This window comes from Nicotiana sylvestris, chromosome 6 (genome assembly GCF_000393655.2).
Source record: "Nicotiana sylvestris chromosome 6, ASM39365v2, whole genome shotgun sequence".
Classification (NCBI taxonomy): domain Eukaryota; kingdom Viridiplantae; phylum Streptophyta; class Magnoliopsida; order Solanales; family Solanaceae; genus Nicotiana; species Nicotiana sylvestris.
In genome coordinates, this window is record NC_091062.1 from 144,790,876 (window position 1) to 144,811,221 (window position 20,346).

General features: G+C 35.5%; 1 protein-coding gene across 2 annotated transcripts; it reads right to left on the bottom strand.

Annotated features, from left to right (window-relative positions):
* Nucleotides 1–3,618: 3,618 nt before the first annotated feature.
* LOC104231414 (uncharacterized) lies at nt 3,619–17,274 on the bottom strand. Of its 2 annotated transcripts, none has more exons than XM_070147580.1 (11): nt 17,229–17,274; nt 16,952–17,138; nt 15,400–15,494; nt 15,173–15,237; nt 14,356–14,399; nt 13,920–13,997; nt 13,677–13,830; nt 12,416–12,598; nt 11,571–11,630; nt 11,375–11,489; nt 3,619–4,047 (listed from the first exon to the last, which is right to left on the bottom strand). In XM_070147580.1, exons 1-10 carry the CDS (start codon nt 17,257–17,259, stop codon nt 11,379–11,381), a joined length of 1,008 nt encoding a protein of 335 aa, XP_070003681.1. In that variant the 5' UTR covers nt 17,260–17,274; the 3' UTR covers nt 3,619–4,047; nt 11,375–11,378. The 2 variants fall into 2 exon arrangements, with proteins under 2 accessions (XP_070003681.1, XP_009782713.2); XM_009784411.2 differs by lacking the exon at nt 3,619–4,047 and adding an exon at nt 10,673–10,945.
* Nucleotides 17,275–20,346: the final 3,072 nt, after the last annotated feature.

A 20,346-nucleotide genomic window follows, 5' to 3' on the forward strand; every position in this document is an offset into this window, starting at 1 on the left:
ATAACAAAAAAGAGTTTACAAAATCAAATAAAAGTTTAAAGTTAACATATATAATTGACATTATGGTTAAGCCAAGTGGCAAGCTAATAAATGTCAATAGTATATGGTAACTTTATTCTATATTTGATTATTTTAGTTAAATACAAAATAATATAATATAATATAATATAATATAATATAATATAATATAATATAATATAATATATATATATATATAAATATATATATGTATGTATGGAATTTGAATTAAAAGATAATTTTATAGATAAAGTTCTAAAATTCAAATTTAAGTTAAAAATAAAATTTATCTTTTTTATCATGTTATCATACTTAATTTGGTTAATGATCATATGCAATCATGTTTAGGAACTTTTGTTGTTTTTTCTAATTATTTAAATACTACTTCGCCTCTATCAAAAAAAAAACTACTCCATAGGGTACACGTCTACTTTCACATTTAAAATCTATAAGTATAGTTCTTTGAAACACTGTAGCTAGATTTGAATAAAATGAAATTCTTTTAAAATAAATGTAATATATAGGGTACACGTCTATGTTTATCTAAATAACAAAAAAGAGTTTACAAAACCAAATAAAAGTTTACTTACATATATAATAAAGTAAACATACATGCTGGAGAAAGAAATATCACAAAATCAGTCAATATTAAAAAAAATTGTTTCTTTTTTCTTCTTAAAGAATATTTGTTTGAAGAGTCAATTTGCATAAATGGACATCAAACAAATAACAAAACTTTGACTATATAATTTCTATCATTAATTTCAATTTAGCACATTCAAGGAATTGAAGGATATAAGCTGAAACCCCTTTATTTAGCTGTAGCCAAGCCAATATTACAAGGGTATAATATTTTTTTCGTTGAATAATATTAGTTTTGAATCATTAGATTATGTGAAAGGTTTTTTTTTTCAAACTCAATAAGAGATAAATTGGTTTCTAATTGATAGTTTCTACAATGACTTTTAAGTGTAACAAAGAGTATATATAAAGAAAAAATTGGTATGACATCAAATTTTTTTTTTTCAAAATATAAATAAATTATTTCGAAAAAACTCTTTACTTTTTTTAATTCAAAGATAATAAAAAAAGATATTTTTTAACATTAGTAGAGAGTTTTAAAATTATTATAATAGAAGTTATATCATGGATAAACTCAAACCCAAAATTTTATGGAATATTTACATAATATCCGGCCATAATTATTGTTTACTTTTTATGGATAATATAAATAAATGATATACCGACAACACACGATTATACACATATTATATTTAGATTATATATAAATTACACATCATTCAATTTTTTAATTTAAGTGGTCGGATGAGCACCTATTTAAGCTGATTAGATAAAGCGAAAAGAAAAATAAGAAATAATTTCAATCAAAGACTAAAAATATAATTAAAGTTCATATGTAAACAATGTTTACTAAAAATCATCCTTTTATAGTGAAATAAATTAATTTTTTATAACAAAAGAAATAATGACATAAAAAATAAGCTAAAAGAAAATAAATATTGAAACAAATGTTAGAAAGATCTAAAAACGAGAAATAAAAGATGACAACAAATTTCTTCTTATGTTTCATCTTTGTTGAGTATAAAAAATTGAAAGTTAATCTCATCGATTTCAATTATTTTTTTTTTCAACTCAAATAAATAGATTATAAGATAAGGATATCTTAGAATATTTTTTTTAATTTACATTATGTGTCGTTTTTAAAAAATCACTATTACTAACAAACTGAAATGACATTCGAATTTGAATTGGAATGCAATTTGAGCAGTTTGCATTGAGATTAAGCAAATTATAGTGTCAAAAAATAAACTACGTGACAATTTTAAGATAATATATGCAATGTTTTATAATAATAATCAACTAATTTAACATTTAATGATTCAAAGAACAAAATTTTGGTATATATAGGGTATTAAAAATTCAAATTCTGGGGATAGAGATATCGATAAACTTAAAGTGAAATCATACTGAAATAAATCCGGCCAAAGAATCATTTAAATTTTTAGATAGCCGATTAAAGTAAATTTTAAATTAAGAATAATATCTTCACTTGCATCATTATAAAGATAATCATTATTATAATATATATATATATATAAAGTTTTAGAAATTAAAATTTCAAAATTGAAATATTTTTTGAAAGATAAAATCATACCAAATAAGAGTTCATTTCGTAGTACAATAGTCACGTCGTAATCAAAGAATCGTTTATATCGTGTCAATCTTTGTGTTTTGCCATAAATTAAATATGAGTTATTATTTCACTATGTGGCTATTTTTAGCCAATAACACCTATGAGAATAGTGCAAAAATAAAATTATCACTATAGGAATTGAGAAAATATTAGTCTTTTTTCATGTAGTGTTTCTTAATTAATATCTGACGATTATCTATAATTATTTAGAAGGTTTAAATGTTAAGGTTATTTACATATAATTCAAATAATTGATATATTTAACATGGTTAATGTCAAATATCAAAATGGAGTAAAAACAATTCACTAGCTCAAGTATTTTTTATATTTTTAGATAGCCAACTAAAATGAGTTTTGAATTAAGAATAATATTTTCAATTATATTATTAAAAAAATAATTATTATTGAAAAATAATATTTTAGAAACTGAAATTTTAAGAAAGAAATATTTTTTAAGAGATATCAACACACCAAATAAGAGTTCAAATAGTAGTAAAAGAGTTAAGTCTTATCCAAAAAGTCATTCATTGTCTCAACATTTGATTGTTTTGCAATAAATATGAGTTATTATTTGCTTCCTGACTATTTGTAGGATTCAATGACACTGGCAAGAATGGTATCAAAAAGGAAAAATAGAAGAAATGGTTAATTTTTTTCATGTAGTTAATATCCAATGATTATCTATATTTACTGAAAAAGTGTAAATTTTAAGATTATTTACATACAATTCAAATAACTTAAATATTTGACATTAGTGTCCGCGCATCCGCTAGTTCAAAAGTAAAAGAGAAATTGGCAACTGCTAATTAAAGAGAATAGAAATAATCGAAGTGCAATGCTTGATAAGATTTGCTCCTCTATCTTTGCAAGGAAAGAAACAAAAAGGTAAGAGCTAATCATTACATCCTTAAAGTTACATGATTACATCTATGGTCAATTAAAATACCACTCTCCAATTTTCCGCAGTTTCTTGAAAATCTTTGGTTTAATACTCCTATACTTAGGTGATCCGACTGTCGTGCATTACTAAAGAAGTAAACTTCCAAAAAACTAAAAAAAAAATTATAAAAAGAAAGGTGAAATTGATATGGTCTGTTAACGTTGTAAAAGCAAAGTCGGAATATTCAAAGGAGCAAACCTCAATAATGTTGGATTAGACTTTTGGTGAGACAACTCACCAATTGGTTAAAAATTTGAAGATCAAGGCAACCGTTAGAAAAAGGATTAAACGAAGGCATGCCCCATGTTTAAGAATAGTAACTACTTCCGCCGTTTCATTTTACTAGTAACTCTTACGGTACGTGCAATGCGCATGAATCTTGTCTTAATGAGTATAAATTTATTTGAAATAGTTATTATACAATAAAATTATAAGTTCCTAAAAATGGTCATGAATATCGGTTATGTATAACTAACTCAATAATTGAAGAAATTACAGAAGTCCTAAATCATCAATAACTGAACTTAACATTTTTTTCAGGTTTGTAATTTCATAATTTCAGTTTCACGTCAAGTCTTGAAAAATTTAAATAATTTTGAAGGATACAACTTACAGCATATAAGTTGGCAACTAATAATCTACGAACTTTAAATAAATACAAAATCAATGTACAAAAAAAAATAAAGACATTAAAAAAAATAAAGCAAGTTAGTAAGAGAATCTACAATTGAAAGCTAGCTAATGAACCTACTCATCATCAACAACAACGTACCCAGTATTAGCCCGTATCGGTGGGGTCTGGGGAAGGTAGTATGTACGCAGACCTCACCCCTACCTTGTGAGGATAGAGAGGTTGTTTCCAGTAGACACTCGGCTACAGGAAAGCAAAAGCACCATATTAATGAAAATATAGACAAGGAGAAACAATACCAAAAACCCATATAAAAGCAGAATAAAAACAACAAGATAGTAAAATGATCAACAATGAAAGAAAATAATGGTTAGTCATAAAAACCTACTACCAACAGAAAGCTAGAGCGCGTGCCAATACTATTGTTATGAACACTCTAGACTACCTACTCTACTACCCTAATCCTCGACTTCCATACCTTCCTATCAAGGGTCATATCCTCGATCAGCTGAAGTTGCGCCATGTTTTGCCTAATCACCTCTCCCACCTTTTCTTTGGCCTACCTCTACCTCTTCATAGGCCTACAATGTCAACCTCTCACACCTCCTCACCGGGGCGTCTGTGCTCCTCCTCCTCACATGACCAAACAACCTATGTCGCGCTTCCCGCATCTTGTCCTCAACAGGGGCCACACTCACCTTGTCGCGAATAACCTTATTTTTTATCCTATCTAACTTGGTGTGCCTGCACATCCATCTCAACATCCTCATCTCTGCTACCTTCATCTTCTGTACATGAGCGATCTTGACTGGCCAACACTCTACCCCATATAACATCGTTGGTATGACCACCATTCTGTATAACTTATTCTCAAATTTTGGTGACACATTCTTATCACACAAAACACCGGAAGCGAGTCTCCATTTCATCCATCCCGCCCCAATACAATGTGTGACATCTTCATCAATCTTCTCACCCCCTGAATAAAAGACTCAAGCTACTTAAAACTTCCTCTCGTAGGGATGACCTGCGAGTCTAGCCTCACCTCTCCTTCCCCTCCTTGAGTCTTGCCACTGAACTTACACTCCAAGTATTCTGTCTTAGTCCTGCTCAACTTGAAACCTTTAGACTCCAGGGTCTACCTCCATACCTCTAAATACGTGTTCACATCGCCTCGTGTCTCGTCAATCAATACAATATCATCTGCAAATAGCATGCACTACGACTTCTTCCCTTGGATGTGACGCGTCAGTACGTCCATCGTCAAAGCAAACAAAAAAGGGTTGAGTGTCGACCCCTGATGCAACCCCATCATAACCGGAAAAATGAACCCACTCATATTTAGCTAAATGTATCATGAGTTAAAATTAAAAGATCTTATAAATTATCTTGTTATTTTGTGCGTATTATTGATTGGTGCTCAACATTTCACATAATTATAGTAGTGCATTTAAAACTTTTGAAAGTTAAAGTATAATATTGAATAATTTTATTGGTGCAGTAGTGTTATATATTTTTAAAAAGTGAAATATCTATATTATTGTTCAAGAACCCGTACCTCTTCTTTCTTAAATCTATTTATTTTTCCTTCGTCTATTTTTTATCGTTTATATATAATTTAAATGTAAAACTTATACAAAAGTGAAATTTAATAAATCTATAAATGTTATAACTTTCTACATAGTTCAATTAAGAAAACAAATTAATAAGTAAAATTTAATTATTTTAAGCTCCTAAATATTAAAAAATAATTAAATAACTATTAAATGGAGTGTTTCTTATAATATTTAACATAAAATTTGAGGGACTTCAGAATATAGCCTTTTATGACAGAAGATCAAGTTTGAAATGAAAAGTAAAAGGTTAGTTTTAAATTTTAGTCTTTCATTCTAGGTAAATATTATTTAATTAATTGTATTCTCTTGGATGGTACTCACATTTTTTTATTTAATTAATATGTTGTAACGACTAAAGTCTAAAGATTAGGAGTTTTTACTTAGTTTAATAAGAAAATATTTATTAACCAAAATTTTCGGTGATTTAAATATTCTAATATTTAGGTAAGTAACTTAAATTATAAATGTGTCCAATGTAAAATATATTTTTAGAGGGTAAAAAGGCGAAAGACATTTCACTAAGGGTTTTCGTGCTTTTAATATAGAATAGATATAAATATAGCAATAATTCATTAAAAGGAGAATTACACGCCTTATCACTTGGCCCAACAACCTATCAGAAAATGGCCCATATTTGAAGTTCTTACCCAGTATGGCTCAGGTTGTACATAACCTGAAAATTACTTTGATCATCTGTTAGCCCACCCCTTTTAATTGTTTTTTTTTCTTCATTCTTCTTCTCCCCATGTCCCGATTTTTGCTCCCCGAAATTTCTCTACCATTATTATTCTCTTTCAACTCTCCTTCCAGATTCAAAGCTGATAACCACTATTTGGATGAAGAAGAAAAAATAATACGTATAATAATTATTTTTTTGGAGTCATATGAGGATCACTTCCTCCGTTGGAACGGAGAGAACTGTGTTTATTGTCATGATTAAAGAGGTTCACTTAGAAAGAAGGTGTTGTCATTGTCTCAGTCTTATCCTCATTCCAAATATAATTTTAATCTCAGTGGCTGATTAAAAACTTAAAGAATAGAAGTCACCATTAAAGGTTGTCGAAGCTTCAATTTCAGAAATTGAGTTTTTCAATTTGTTAGTTGTTTGGATTAGTATTGTGATGACTCAAAAGGTCATCACTTGCTCTAAATTAAATTCTGTGTTCTGAGACCTTGAAAATCTCATTTAGAGTCACCTCAATTTGCGTGCGCAGTCCGGGCACGTAGCCGGAAAACTTAAATATGAAATTATGTGAAAAATGATAAAATTTGGTTATAAAATGAGTTAATTTGACTTCGATCAACGTTTTGGTTAAACGGACCCGGACCCGTGATTTGAAGATCCCGGAGGGTCCGTAGGAAAATATGGGACTTGGGCGTACGCCTGGAATCGAATTCCGAGGTCTCAAGCCCAAGAAATGAATTTTTAAAAGAAATTATTTTCTGAAACTGTTTAAGAAAAATTGAAATGAAATTTGCTTAGAACATGATGGTATCGGACCCGTATTTTAGTTCCGGCGCCCGGTACATGTATTATATACTCCCTCTGTTTCAATTTATGTGAACCTATTTCCTTTTTGGTCCGTGCCAAAAAGAATGACCCCTTTCCTTATTTGGAAAAAATTTACTTTTATGCAATGATTTATAGCCACGCAAAATATATGTGGCTCATTTTATACCACAAGTTCAAAAGTCTTCTCTTTTTTCTTAAACTACGTCCCCAGTCAAATGGGTTCACATAAATTGAAACGGAGGGTATGATTTAAGACGTTTCTGTGGAATTTGGTGAAAATGGAGTTTATTTGACGTGAATTGGACTTCCGATTGAGGAGTTATGGACTTTGAGAGTTCTTGATGAAAATGTTAAGTTTTGAGGTTTAATTCATGATTTTACATGTTATTTTGATGATGTGATTGCACGAGTAGGTCCATATGATGTTTTTGAGTTAGTATGCACACTTGGTTTGGAGTTCTGAGGGCTCAGGTGAGTTTCGGGTAGGTTTTGGGATGTTTTAGGCTTAAAACCAGAAGTTGCAGGTCTCTGAACCCACTAGTGCGGTCCGCGGTCGACCTTGTGCGGTGCGCGGTGGAGGCTGTGCGGCCGCAGTCGACTGTGTGCGGTCCGCATAGGGCGCTGCTGTGCGGCCGCAGTCGATTTTGTGCGGTCCGCACAGGGCACTAAACCGCAGTGCCCTTAAGAAGGCATGTGCGGTCGCAGTCCATTTTGTGCGGTCCACACAGGGGGTCTAAGAGGGGTATAAATAGACGGGATTTTCAGTCATTTTTCATTATTCAAAACCCCAAAAACATAAGAGGCGATTTTTCAAACAGCATTTCTTCTCCAAATCAATTGCAAGTCATTTTTAACTAGTTTTCTTCAATCATTAACATCTTTTAACATGATTTCAACTTCAAATCAATGATTTTCATGTGGGAAATTGGGTGTTTTGGGTAGAACCTAGGTTTTTCAAATTGGGGATTTGGACCTCGATTTGAGGTCTGATTTCAAAACAAATTATATATTTGAGTTCGTGGGGGAATGGGTGATCGGGTTTTGGTTCAAACCTCGGGTTTTGACCATGTGGGCCCGAGGATGATTTTGACTTTTGGGTAAAACTTTAAAAAATTCATTTTCATGCATTCAAATTGATTCATTTAGCATTTATTAATATAATTAAGTAACTTGTGGCTAGATACGAGCGAGTTGGTGGTGGAATCAAGGGGTAAAGCGATAGTTACGCCTTGAATTGCGTTCGTGACATCGAGGTAAGTGTTCGGTCTAACCTTAGCTTGAGGAATTAGGAGTTGAGTCCTATTTGCTATTTGCTTCTTGTTGAGTACGACGTATAGGCATGGTGACGAGTATCTATACGTTGGTGTCAAGCATCACCGTGAGTCTTAAATTGATACTTGTTGTATTTTTGAATGTTACTATGGTTGAAATAGTGAGTAAATCCTTGATACTGAGCAAAGACTTAGCTTGTTTATCGTGCAATCTACTTATGATTGAGAAATGGTGGTAATTGAGATGAGTAGGAGTTGAGTTAAGATTGGTTATAGCCGATTCTCCCTTTCCGGGACGTATATACTTGTACTGCTAAGTTCCCTTGCCGGGATAGTGTAGTCTATTGTTGATCCCTTGCCAGGACGGTTAATTATGATTATTGTTGACTGTATAGTTGGAATGGGTTGCACGCCGCAACAGATATTATATTGGATCGGGTTGCACGCTGCAACAGATATTATATTGGATCGGGTTGCATGCCGCAACAGATATTATATTGGATCGGATTGCACGCCGCAATAAATATTCTATTGGATCGGGTTGCACACTGCAACAGTTATATATATGTGGATCGGGTTGCACGCCGCAATAATGTTAAATGATAAGGGATCGGGTTGCGCGCTGCAACAGTATTGTTATTGTATTGTTGTAGATATTGAGTTGCCCTTTCATATTTTATTAAGTTTATGTTGGTCTTGATATGTTTCCCCGAAGCGTGTACCCCCTCCTATTTTAAATTGCTTATTTCTGTTTATTTTCCGTCATATATTATATAACTGCACAGGTTTATCTGGAGTCTAGTCCTAGCCTCGTCACTACCTCGCCGAGGTTAGGCTAGGCACTTACCAGCACATGGGGTCAGTTGTGCTGATACTACACTCTGCACTCTGTGCAGATACCGGAGCGGCACTTGATCAGCAACAGTAGGGAGCCAACCTTCAGTCCACCGAGACACCGAGGTAGCCTTGCAGGCGTCCGCAGGCCCGGCGTCTCCTCTATCTTTTATTATGTTCCGTTATCTCATGTATCCGAGACAAACAATGTTATTTGTCCTTCAAACTATTGTATGTAGTACTCTTAGTAGTCCGTGGATATTGTGACACCAGTTTCTGGGTAGAGGCATGTGTTGACTTTCGAAACATTTTGGTTTTTTATTTATTTAAGACTTCCGCTTAAATCTCATATTCCGCTGTCATTTAGATATTTATCACTTGTTAACATAAGTTGTAAAAAAAAATTAAAACAGAAGAGTTAAAGATTTCTAAGTTCGTGGCTTGCCTAGCTTCTACGAGTAGGCGCCATCACGACTCCCGAGGTGGGAATTCCGGGTTGTGACAAGTGTTGTCCCAATTGATTAGAATCATCAAGAGGAGTTCAAAACTTAAATTTGAAATTATTTGGAGTAGATTTAAGCTACATTTGAGTTAAATTTTAGAAGATGCCCAAGAAAGAAGAAGAACCCGTGAAGCTCCATTGATATGACTCATTTGTATAATAGTGTATAATATTATATAAATAGTGTATAATAGTGTATATTATACGCTTATATACATAGTGTATCACAAATATTTTCACTATTTATACATCTTTATACACTTCTATACAACTATATACATAATGTATCTCTTTGTATAAAAGAGTATAACGTTGTACAAAAGTGTAAGCATCTCTAATGAACTTCTTGTACGATTTTCACTCGCAATTCTTGTTCAAAACTAGTCCAAATCTCTATCAAATGACTTCAAACTTTGATACATCCTACTTAGACTATTTCTAATAAGTTCAAACAATACCCACTCCATATTTCTCACAAAAATCACATTTGAAATTTAATAAGAATATCATTGAAGAAGATGAGATTTTAGGTTGCTCGCGTCTGTTTTTGCATTTTTGTAGCTGGGATAGGTATGTATAAACTTGAAGAAAAAGAAGAAAAGAAACTCGCGGATATTTAACGCCTGAAGGTCTGGAGAATAAAAAAAAATGAATATGAGCTTATTGATATTTGGCTACACATTTGCAAACTTGTAACTGGGCTAAAATACTGCAAGGTCGACTTATGGAGTGATTTATTGTGTAATTCTTTCTTAATTAAACACAAAATATAAAAGATAAAGAATTATTTTTATCAACATATCAAAAATACCCTTGTGTCAGTATTTAAAAGGAACCTAGCTAATGCACCCCACGATTATGATATGTCCATGGCTCGAAGATACATCATAGAAATCTTAAACATTTCGTTGGAAAGGCCCCTTAAGATTCATCAATCTTTTATATGAAATTACAGTATAGAACTAAGAGATTAATGTCATCCTATTGTTGGCAAGCAAACTATAGCTGATATACTATTAAAAGATTTTCTTTTCTTTTCTTTTTTGGGTTGGTTGGTTTCATGGAGTGGGTGGAAAGGGAAGGCAAGTATGTTAGTTCAGTCTGCCATATTGTCAGATGGCCTAAATAAGCCTTCAAGGAAAAGATACCAATAATTATATTTAAAAGAAAAAATAAGAGCAAAAACAAATATAGTAGTGTTAAATTGGCAATTTTTCTTGATCTGAGAGGGTAGTACTTATAACTTTTAGATGCCTGATCTTACATATGGCATCTAGAAATCAAGAATCAACTTTGAAGGGGGAAGGATGATAGAGATAAGAATGAAATTCATTTGCAAAACCTCTGTGATGTATGGATTGATTAGCTGCTACTGCCTTGATATCGAATTGCAGAGCATCTTATGCTGAAAGAACACAACAAAATTATGAGGTAACGAGGCATGATGCAAGATATCTCAATTATCTCTACAAGGTGTCCAGTAAAACCGCTCTCGATTGGACTACGAGCATCACAAAAGGTCATACAAAAGAAAAAAAGCAGTTGATATGGAATGAAGCTGAAGCAAGAAAATTTCTTATAGTTGGACATTTTAACCAGTGCTTCAGACAGAACGCGTAAATCTGGATTTACTACTGAGATAAAAAAAGAGTTCCAGAAACAAACAGGAAACATTTGAGTCATTTAGGGACCACGCATATCATACTCAAAAGTAGAACTTCTTAAATCAACAGAGAAGATATGATTGATATAAGTAGGACTTATCATCCAAAGAGGAGTATTGGGAACCTCAATGTTGGTACATATATAGATTTTATGCAAATGGTGAACTTACAGCACTATCGGGAAGAGGAAGAAATGCGATCACAAACACCAGGCACCCATCCTTTGAAGAACTCCACATCATCTATAGCAGCAGGAGATAAGGCGCTAAGGGGCGTAACAGTAATCTGTAGTTAAGGGTAAGTAACATGTTAATGATGAGCCATTGACAAAAAATAACTTCCATCAAATAAACGAGTTCTGCATACATAGCCTTGTTGAAGAAAAGAGTAATCACCATCCTCATCATCCACTGGTGCTCCCCTGACCTGGTAAAGGATAGCCATACAATTCGTTTAATAACTGTAGAAAGACCTTTTACCGAAAAAACCTGTACAAAGATAGATGAAGGAAACCAGAACATCTCAAATGCTATGTCCTTGAGTAAAATAAGAACCCCTTATAAACAAATTTTAAGAACTTGGGTAGATAATTGCAGTCTTAAGATCTATAATGTAGTCATCATGTCACTTGTACAATAGGCACCGTTACAATAGTTAATCCACAAGAAGAATCAACAGTAGAGAACTCCCCGAGACAGCTATCTCTGTGGAATGGGAAAGAAAGCTGAAAGAGAAAATATACGAATATATGTAAATCTATGACTATTTTCAAATCAAAACTTTTCCTTGTACAAAAAGTTTAGGTATATTAGCAACCCATTTTGTTCATCAGGAAGATTGTTCATTCTTGACCTCTTGTCTGAAAGAGAGATAAAAGGCACATGTCATAATCTACAATGCACTGATTCATGGAAGAAAATCTCCAAGAAAACTTTTTTAACCCCCCAGCCCACCCCCACCCCCACCCCCCACTACCTCCCAAAAGATAAAAGGGGAGTTGAAAAGGGAATGAACATGAGAACATGTTGAAAAAATAACATGAGGGTAAGATATTCTACGTTGTGAATGAGACCAGAAAAGGGTATCATGTTGCACAGGCAGGAAAATGATCTGAAAAGGCAACACATTGGAGCAGAGGAAGAAATGCATTTCTGTGATTAGTGTAAAGGAAACTTTAGCAAATAAGTACTAGATAGAGAAAGGGATAATACTTCTGTCTCAAACAATAGGTGTTCTTCTTGTGTGCTTGAAGGCTGCTCTTGCACACATGCTTCTGTACTTGTTGATGAGTCCATCGTCATTGTAGATAACATTCTTCCTCCTTGTGCTTCAGAAGTAACTTGCTTCCATCCCATTTTGTAAACACTCTTGCCTTGCTTAGTCAGGCGATAACCCTATCAATAACCAAAATCTTTTTCTAGTCAATAGCTAATCTACTTTGGCAACAGTAACACCCAAATAAATCCCAACCATCTTAGGATTTCTAGATCAGGCAGAGTGTCACATTTCCCTCATAGAACCTTCACTATCAACCATAAGAATGACCTCAACTTCATCAAATTTCAGGAACAAGGTAGAAAGTTACTAAAGAACAAACATACTAAGATTTGTATTCTCTTTCACTTTTCTTTTTTCTAAAAGGTACTCATTTTTAAATTTAGTATGGTTCCTTTTTTCTTTTTTTTTTTTGAAATGGTAAACTTGATATGTTTCAAGGAACTCGTTTAAATCAATTACAATATCATCCTTGGATACATTTTTTGCATCATTAGCTACTTGAATTCAACTTACCAAGTATCCGGAACATAGGAAAACAGTTTCAGAAGAATCAAGCTACTTAACTTTTAAGTTCTCTTTTTCATTTTATATTCTAAAGGTACTCAATTAAAAACTAGATATCTCTCCAACAGGATATTGTTCAAATCAATAACATACCATCCTTGAATAAATTTGCATTTGTTAACAATTTGGCTAATTTCGAAAACTTGGGTAAGCATGCAAGAAATAGAAAAGACAATCGTAATTAAGTTAAGCTTATAGGTGGCTTTATTAAAGTTTGTGCAAAACTAAACCAAAAGTTTCAACTGAGTTTGAAGCTTATTAAATGTTTATTGAAGTAAAATAAGGAAATATATAAGATGCTACGTTCCAAAAATATTTTGGGTAGGAGTAACGCCAATTCTGAATATTTTCAATTTACAGACTCTTTCCAGATCAATTTTTACTCATTCACATCACACTAAGGCAGTATCAAAAATATTTACAAAGTGCTTAAATGGCTTCACAGTGCACATCTATCAAGCTATCCCAGTCATCTATATACAAAGATATTTCTCGTTAACCCAAAAAATAGATGAAATAAAGATCTTTTTTATACTCGTTATACCCCTTTCAATATTTTGAAATAATCTCCCATTTCTTCTTTTCAAACTCTGTCAATGGCAATGGTACCGTAGTTATTGTTCGGCTTACCTTGTGATTGGTAACATCTGCAGGGACATCTATGTTAAGAAAGCAATTCTGACGATAAGTCTTATTCTTGATCTCAGCCAATATAGCTGTAATGATGGGCATGCAAGCCTCAGCAGCCAATATGAAATTATCAACTTTGCTTTTTCCACGAACCCTGAATTTTCAAATCACATTGATGAGTAAGAAAAAAAAGTAACTTGCCTTCAAGTTAAACTGAGGACAGGATAGTGTTATGCACTATACCATTCATATGACAGTGAGACAGACGGAACACCATTGAAAAAAGCCTCTCGTGCACCAGCCACTGTCCCTGAGTAAACACTGCATTACCAATAATAGATTCATTAACATTTAGCATCTCCTGGTTTTACTACAAGAAAATGGCAAGTCTGCTAACACTTCAGTAGCAGCACCAGGGAAACTTAATCAACTTTGGACAACTAGAAACCAAGAATTGGCAAATGAAGGTCTTGTATAGCATTTTCAACCCACATCACCACATCATTATATGGTTCATGGATCCATGGGTGGTGCACGATTAAAAACATGAAACTTGGTTCAAAGCAAGATGGTATAAAAAAAGTAGTAATAGCTGAATTAAAAATATATCCGGCCAAGAGGTAATTATTAAGCACTTCATGCAGAAGGATCTAAAGGCTCAATGCAGAGATATACTAACATGTGATACCCGCAATTGCTACCCATATTAATACCGCTGACAACCTGCAAGCATAAATTGGCATGAGCACACATGGTGTGATTTGATGTGGTAGATTAGGCTATTAGCACAACTAAGTAAAAAAAAAGGGGTCGGACAGAAAACCATAACAGCAAACGAATTGTTAGTTAGCTATGAGAAGTGAGAAGTATGATGGGGGAAAAAAAACTAAGAGAAGTACCAGCAAGAGGTCCATTTAGTAAAAGAGCACAAAATCTCATAAACAACTTCTGATCCTCACTGATGTTTTCACTAGACCCTTCCTCCTGATTGATTGAAGGAGTCTCGTCCCACTAGGGACCTAAATCACACATATCATATCCATCAGTGTTTAATTTGTAGTTTTCTTTGATCTTTTCAAGCTGAGCCTTTATTGTACTTCTAATTCCGTTTCTTTTTTTACTTGTATCTCTAAGGAGAACTCACTAGTTAAACCATAATAGACTCGAAAATTAAAGATTTTAGCTAGAAAGCAGCACAACTTATCAAGTTTCATCATTCTGAGAAATTAGGATAGTAAATGAGGAAAAGAAAGCCTGAGTAGCCAATTTTTAGCATCAAAGTTAAATCCTTCAATCTAAAGGTCCCAACAAAAACAGATATAATGAAATTTGCAAGATTTCAGCTGCCATTGCAAGGAAGAAAAAACAAGAGCCAAAATTAACTTTTAACATTTGTTTATAGAGTGTAAAAAGTAAATTTTCAGTTAAATGAATTTCCTCCGTTAATGTAAACTTCCTCTAAACAATAATATGTGATGACTGAAGCTAAGTGCTACCAGATCAGGTACTGAGGGGAAGAGCGTTTTGGAGAGCCCTATGGAAGTGGAGTCTGCTGGAGTTCCTGCAGAAAGAAAAACAAGAGAGAGACAGAGTTATGATGGCTTTAGTTAAGATAATTATACAAACATGGGCCATGAAACCAGAAAAAAACTAAAGTACACTATACTTAAGATTCAAGCAGATTATGAAAATTTGACTTTTTAAGAATAAGACCCTGACTAACCAGAAACTGCAAAGGCTGTTGCTCCACTGATCTCCACCTTCTTGACGGAAAGTGCACGTCGCCATGAGACACTATGACTGACACCTGACTTTTCACTAGGAAGATGGGAACAAGAATACAATAAATATCATATAGATCCATTCGGACGTTAACAAATTAAGAGAGAATAGAAGGGAGCACAATGCAGTACATTAACAGAGAATGAGCTATCCTGGAACTTTGATGCATATCAGATCTTTAGTTTCAATCTATAATCACTACTTCATATCAGGAGTTGTGGTGGTGATTCTAGTGAATATCTAACAGTTAACAGTCACATAGTGTTCTAGTTGATGCATAATGGTTTTAAGCAATTGTCGACGACAAGACTTTATGTAGGCACATGGGCAGAATTTTGGCAGACATGCTTTAGACATTCAGATACGATACATTAGGTTCAGAAGTCGCTTCTTTAAGTATAACATAACAAGCCTTTTACTCTAGAAACACAGAAAACTAACAAGGCAAACTACCAGCAGATGACCCCTCAGATGAAACGATTAGTTAGGATCTTCCCAACCAAAGTAACCTAAATGTCTACATAGGGTGGGATCAGAATGTTTTCAGTAGAAACTATAACAAGCTGATAGAAGTTTGAATGATTGTTTTCAGAAAATGGTAACAACGAGGTAGCTTGTTTATTTATTTTTCGTCCTTGATATGGTAAACTCTATTCTCCAAATCCCCACCACGTATCACTATTGGCCCTCTCCATTCTTGGTGACTTGAATTCCCATCCTCCTGGTTGCGAGTGAATGCTCTTGCCCGTGTAACAGCGTCACTTGTCAGTGGCTTACGTGTTCATATAGGACAAAGATAAATGAAATCTACATGTGAGCAACACATCTAAAATGTTCCTTGCTACTTAACCTATAGGTCATACAGATAAGGACTCTATATATCATGCATGCTCCACTGAAATGATAAGGCTCAAGAAACTGTATATGGATCCAGTATCTCCTAATGTCAGAACTTTGAAAACCACAGACAGGAAGTCCAATTTGTCCACATACTTTAAGATTTAACACTACTTCTGCAAACATTTGCTATTTACAGATCTCACTTAAAGCAAAATATAAAAGAATCTATGAATTGCAAAATCCAGCTTTACTGGCAGTCACCTCGACTAAAGTTGACTCCCACCACTAACTTTACCCATCAAGAGCGGATCAGTAGTTGATAACCACGAGTTTACCAAACAAATAAGCAAAACTGCTTCTACCGTCCTCGATTACCCAAGTAAATAAAAGTTTTAACCATGGGATCAACTTATCAAGGCCACGAGGAACAAACGAAAAGTAAAATGTACGAAAGCAAAACCTCCGCTATTGGACACCGGTACTTAAAATAGACTGGGCAAAGACCAAAACAATTAAGAAAATTTCCAGAAGTGGGACCAATTTCAATTAATATACTCCATAAACTATCAACAGGTGGCTGATATTACGTAAATTCAAGCAGACACTGATAAAATACTGTAGATTAAGGAATATGAGAGAAAGAGAGAGCATACGAATCGGGAGCACAAACAAGGACATTGAAGAGATTGGAGGAGACAAGAACGCGAACAAGAGATCTCAAACCGGGTGCGTCAATTCCGTCGTCATTTGTGACCATCACAGTCGGCTTATACTCACTCCCATTCTCCATTTTCGAATTTGAGTTTGCTTTGTCCTTTGAGTTGGGATTGAACTGAAATACTAGTAACCATCAAAACATTCATTCCAGGTATGTATAAAGGCAAATCCACACAAGTAATAAAGGTGGAAAAGTAGGCATGTTGTGATTACCCGTCATGTCATCATGCCACATAGGCGTCATTTGCCATATATTAATGTCACGTGGAAGCTTACATAAGAAGAAGGCTAGCATTTGTTTGAAGATTCTAGAGAGGTATGGACATTTCCTTAGAAAGAACCTAGATCCTTATGGATTTGCTAGGAAAGTACTTGGAATCTTCTAGGCTTGTAAAGAATTCTAGAAAAAATTCTTATCTTGTAAATATCAAGGACTTGTGTAGGAATTAATATTTACACACTAGCCCATAGGAGACTAGTATATAAAGGGGGTCATTCATTTGTAATTCACCAAGCAAACAATTCAAGTTCTCCCTAATAAAAAGCTTCCTTTAACAATTCTCTTGTGTTCTTTCTTCCATTCTCTTAGCGATTTTGAGTGTAGTAAGGCTGACTTGACATAGCAAGAACGTGAGCAAGTTGTGCAATATCGTGAGCGAGTTGTCAAGTGCCGCACGTGTACTTGGTTAACAACTAAGGACGTGACAATGTGGTATCAGAGCGAAGGTTTCAACTAAGGGAATGGCGAACGACGGAGAAATTAACGCTGCCAACACCCAAGCCAACGTCATTCAGGATGCTGCTGGCAAGATCGGCCGTAGCAAAAAGAGGAATACCACCAACCAGAGCCAGGAGGTGTCATCTGAGGTTGTGTCAAACGAAGGGCTTACATCCCAAGAACCATCTGCCATTGAGGCGAGCGAGGATGAAGTGGAGGTCCTTCCAGAGGACGTCTCGCTCGGTAAAGAGTGGGTGATGAAGATGAACGCGGGGATGGACGCCGTGGAGATTTTTGGCCAATGTTTGGGGAAGGTGGAAGGCACTCTTAACGTTCTTGAGGGGCACACTCTTGAAGAGATTGAGAGTATCCGAAATGACTTGGAGGGACGTACACAGATTGAGATGGAACTAAGGCAAACCATCACTGTCTTAGAGTGCAGACTCATGGAGGCTTTGAGTACTATCGATGCTATGAAGGCAAAGATAGAGTCACTCGAGGAGCATGTCAATGCTGGCGTGACCGAGGTAGCCAGCAATGTTGTGGTGACGAGGGAGGCCAAGATCGAGGCTCCCAAACCCCCGGTGTCCAAAGGTGTTCGTGATGCACAAGAAGTGGAAAATTTCCTTTGGCACTTGGAGAACTACTTCAGGCATGGCAAAGTGAGGGATGACGAGGCCAAGATCAACACTGCGGTATTGTACCTCTTAGAGACTGCCATGCTATGGTGGAGAAGGAAGATGGCCGACGTGGATAAAGGTCTATGTACTATTACCACATGGGATCAGTTCAAAGCAGAGTTCAAGCGACAGCTTTTTCCAAACAATGTCTTGTACGAGGCAAGGCGCAAGCTTAGGGAATTAAAGCAAACAGGAAGCATACGTAACTATGTCAAGGAGTTAACTACCCTTATGCTTCAAATCCCCAACCTAACCAATGATGACTTGTTGTTCCACTTCATGGACGGGTTGCAAAATTGGGCTAAGTAGGAGTTGCAACGCTGACAAGTCACTGATATAGACCAAGCCATAGTGGAGGCCGAATCATTGATGGACTTCATGCATGACAAGCACGACAAAGGCAATGGCAAGGAGTCAAAGGTTAACAATATCAAAGGTGGGGGAGACCGTGGCAAAGGCAAGGAGATACAACAACAATACTCCAAGACTCAAGATTTCAAAAAGTCGAGTGGCCGTTAGGGCTACGCCGAGAAGAAGGCATAGGTCGAGAAGAAGGGATGCTATATATGCGGAGGGCCACATGGCTTCAGGAATTGTCCTGACCTCAAGAGCCTCAGTGCCATGGTACGTGAGCGGAAGGAGCAGCCACAAGGAAAGAGTCCGGGAACCGCACAGTTGGGTATGATCGGATTATGTGGTGCTGTCACGAAGCAAGTTATCCAACCTACCGAGAATGGCAATCAGTATGTGGATCTCACCATCAACAACAAGCCCGCTCGTGCAATGGTGGACACTGGAGCAACTCATAATTTCGTGACTGAGGCTGCCGCAAAGAGACTGGAATTGAAGCTTGAACCAACCAACTCTCGCGTCAAGATCGTGAATGCCGAGATACAGAATGCTCGTGGGGTAGCTAATGGAGTTGGTTTCAAATTGGAAACTTGGAAAAGTATGACAAACTTTACCATAACCGCTATGGATATCTTTGACATCATATTGGGGCAAGAGTTCTTTAGACATTGTCATACTTTAATCGACCCCTACCTCCAATGTCTCTTGGTTATGGAGCGAGAAGGAGCTTGCATGGTACCTACAATGACTATGCCACACGAACAGAGCCAAGCACAACTCTCAGCTATGCAGGTTGTCAAGGGGATCAAAAAGGGGGAGCCGACGTTCGTGGCAACCATCACAAGTCTAGAGGAAAATAAGAGTTTTCAAGAGACATTGCCCCCTTGCATAGAGAAGTTGCTTGAGGAAAACAAAGATGTCATGCCCGAGGAGTTGCCTAAGCACCTGCTGCCTAGGCGAGAGGTGGATCACAAGATAGAGTTGGAGCCAGGGGCTAAGCCACCCGCATTTGCCCCATATCTATGGCACCTCCTGAGCTGGAGGAGCTCAAGAAACAATTGAAAGAGTTGTTGGATGTTGGTTACATTCGCCCATCAAAGGCACTTTTCGGTGCACCAGTATTGTTCCAGAATAAGAAGGATGGATCGCTGCGCTTGTGCATAGACTACCGAGCACTTAATAAGGTTACAGTGAAGAATAAGTACCTGATCCCACTCATTGCTGATTTGTTCGATAGACTTGGGCAAGCCAAGTACTTTACTAAGGTGGATCTTCAAAAGGGCTACTACCAGATTCACATTGCGGAAGGGGATGAGCCAAAGACAGCATGTGTGACGAGATATGGAGCCTTTGAGTGGTTGGTGATGCCCTTCGGCTTAACCAATGCACCGGCCACATTTTGCACCCTTATGAATAAGATCTTCCATCCCTACCTTGATTAGTTCGTGGTAGTCTACCTAGACGACATAGTCATCTACAACAACACCTTGGAGGAGCACATGGAGCACTTAAGGAAGGTGTTCCAAGTCTTGCAAGAGAACGAGCTATACATCAAGAGGGAGAAATGTGAGTTCGCACAATC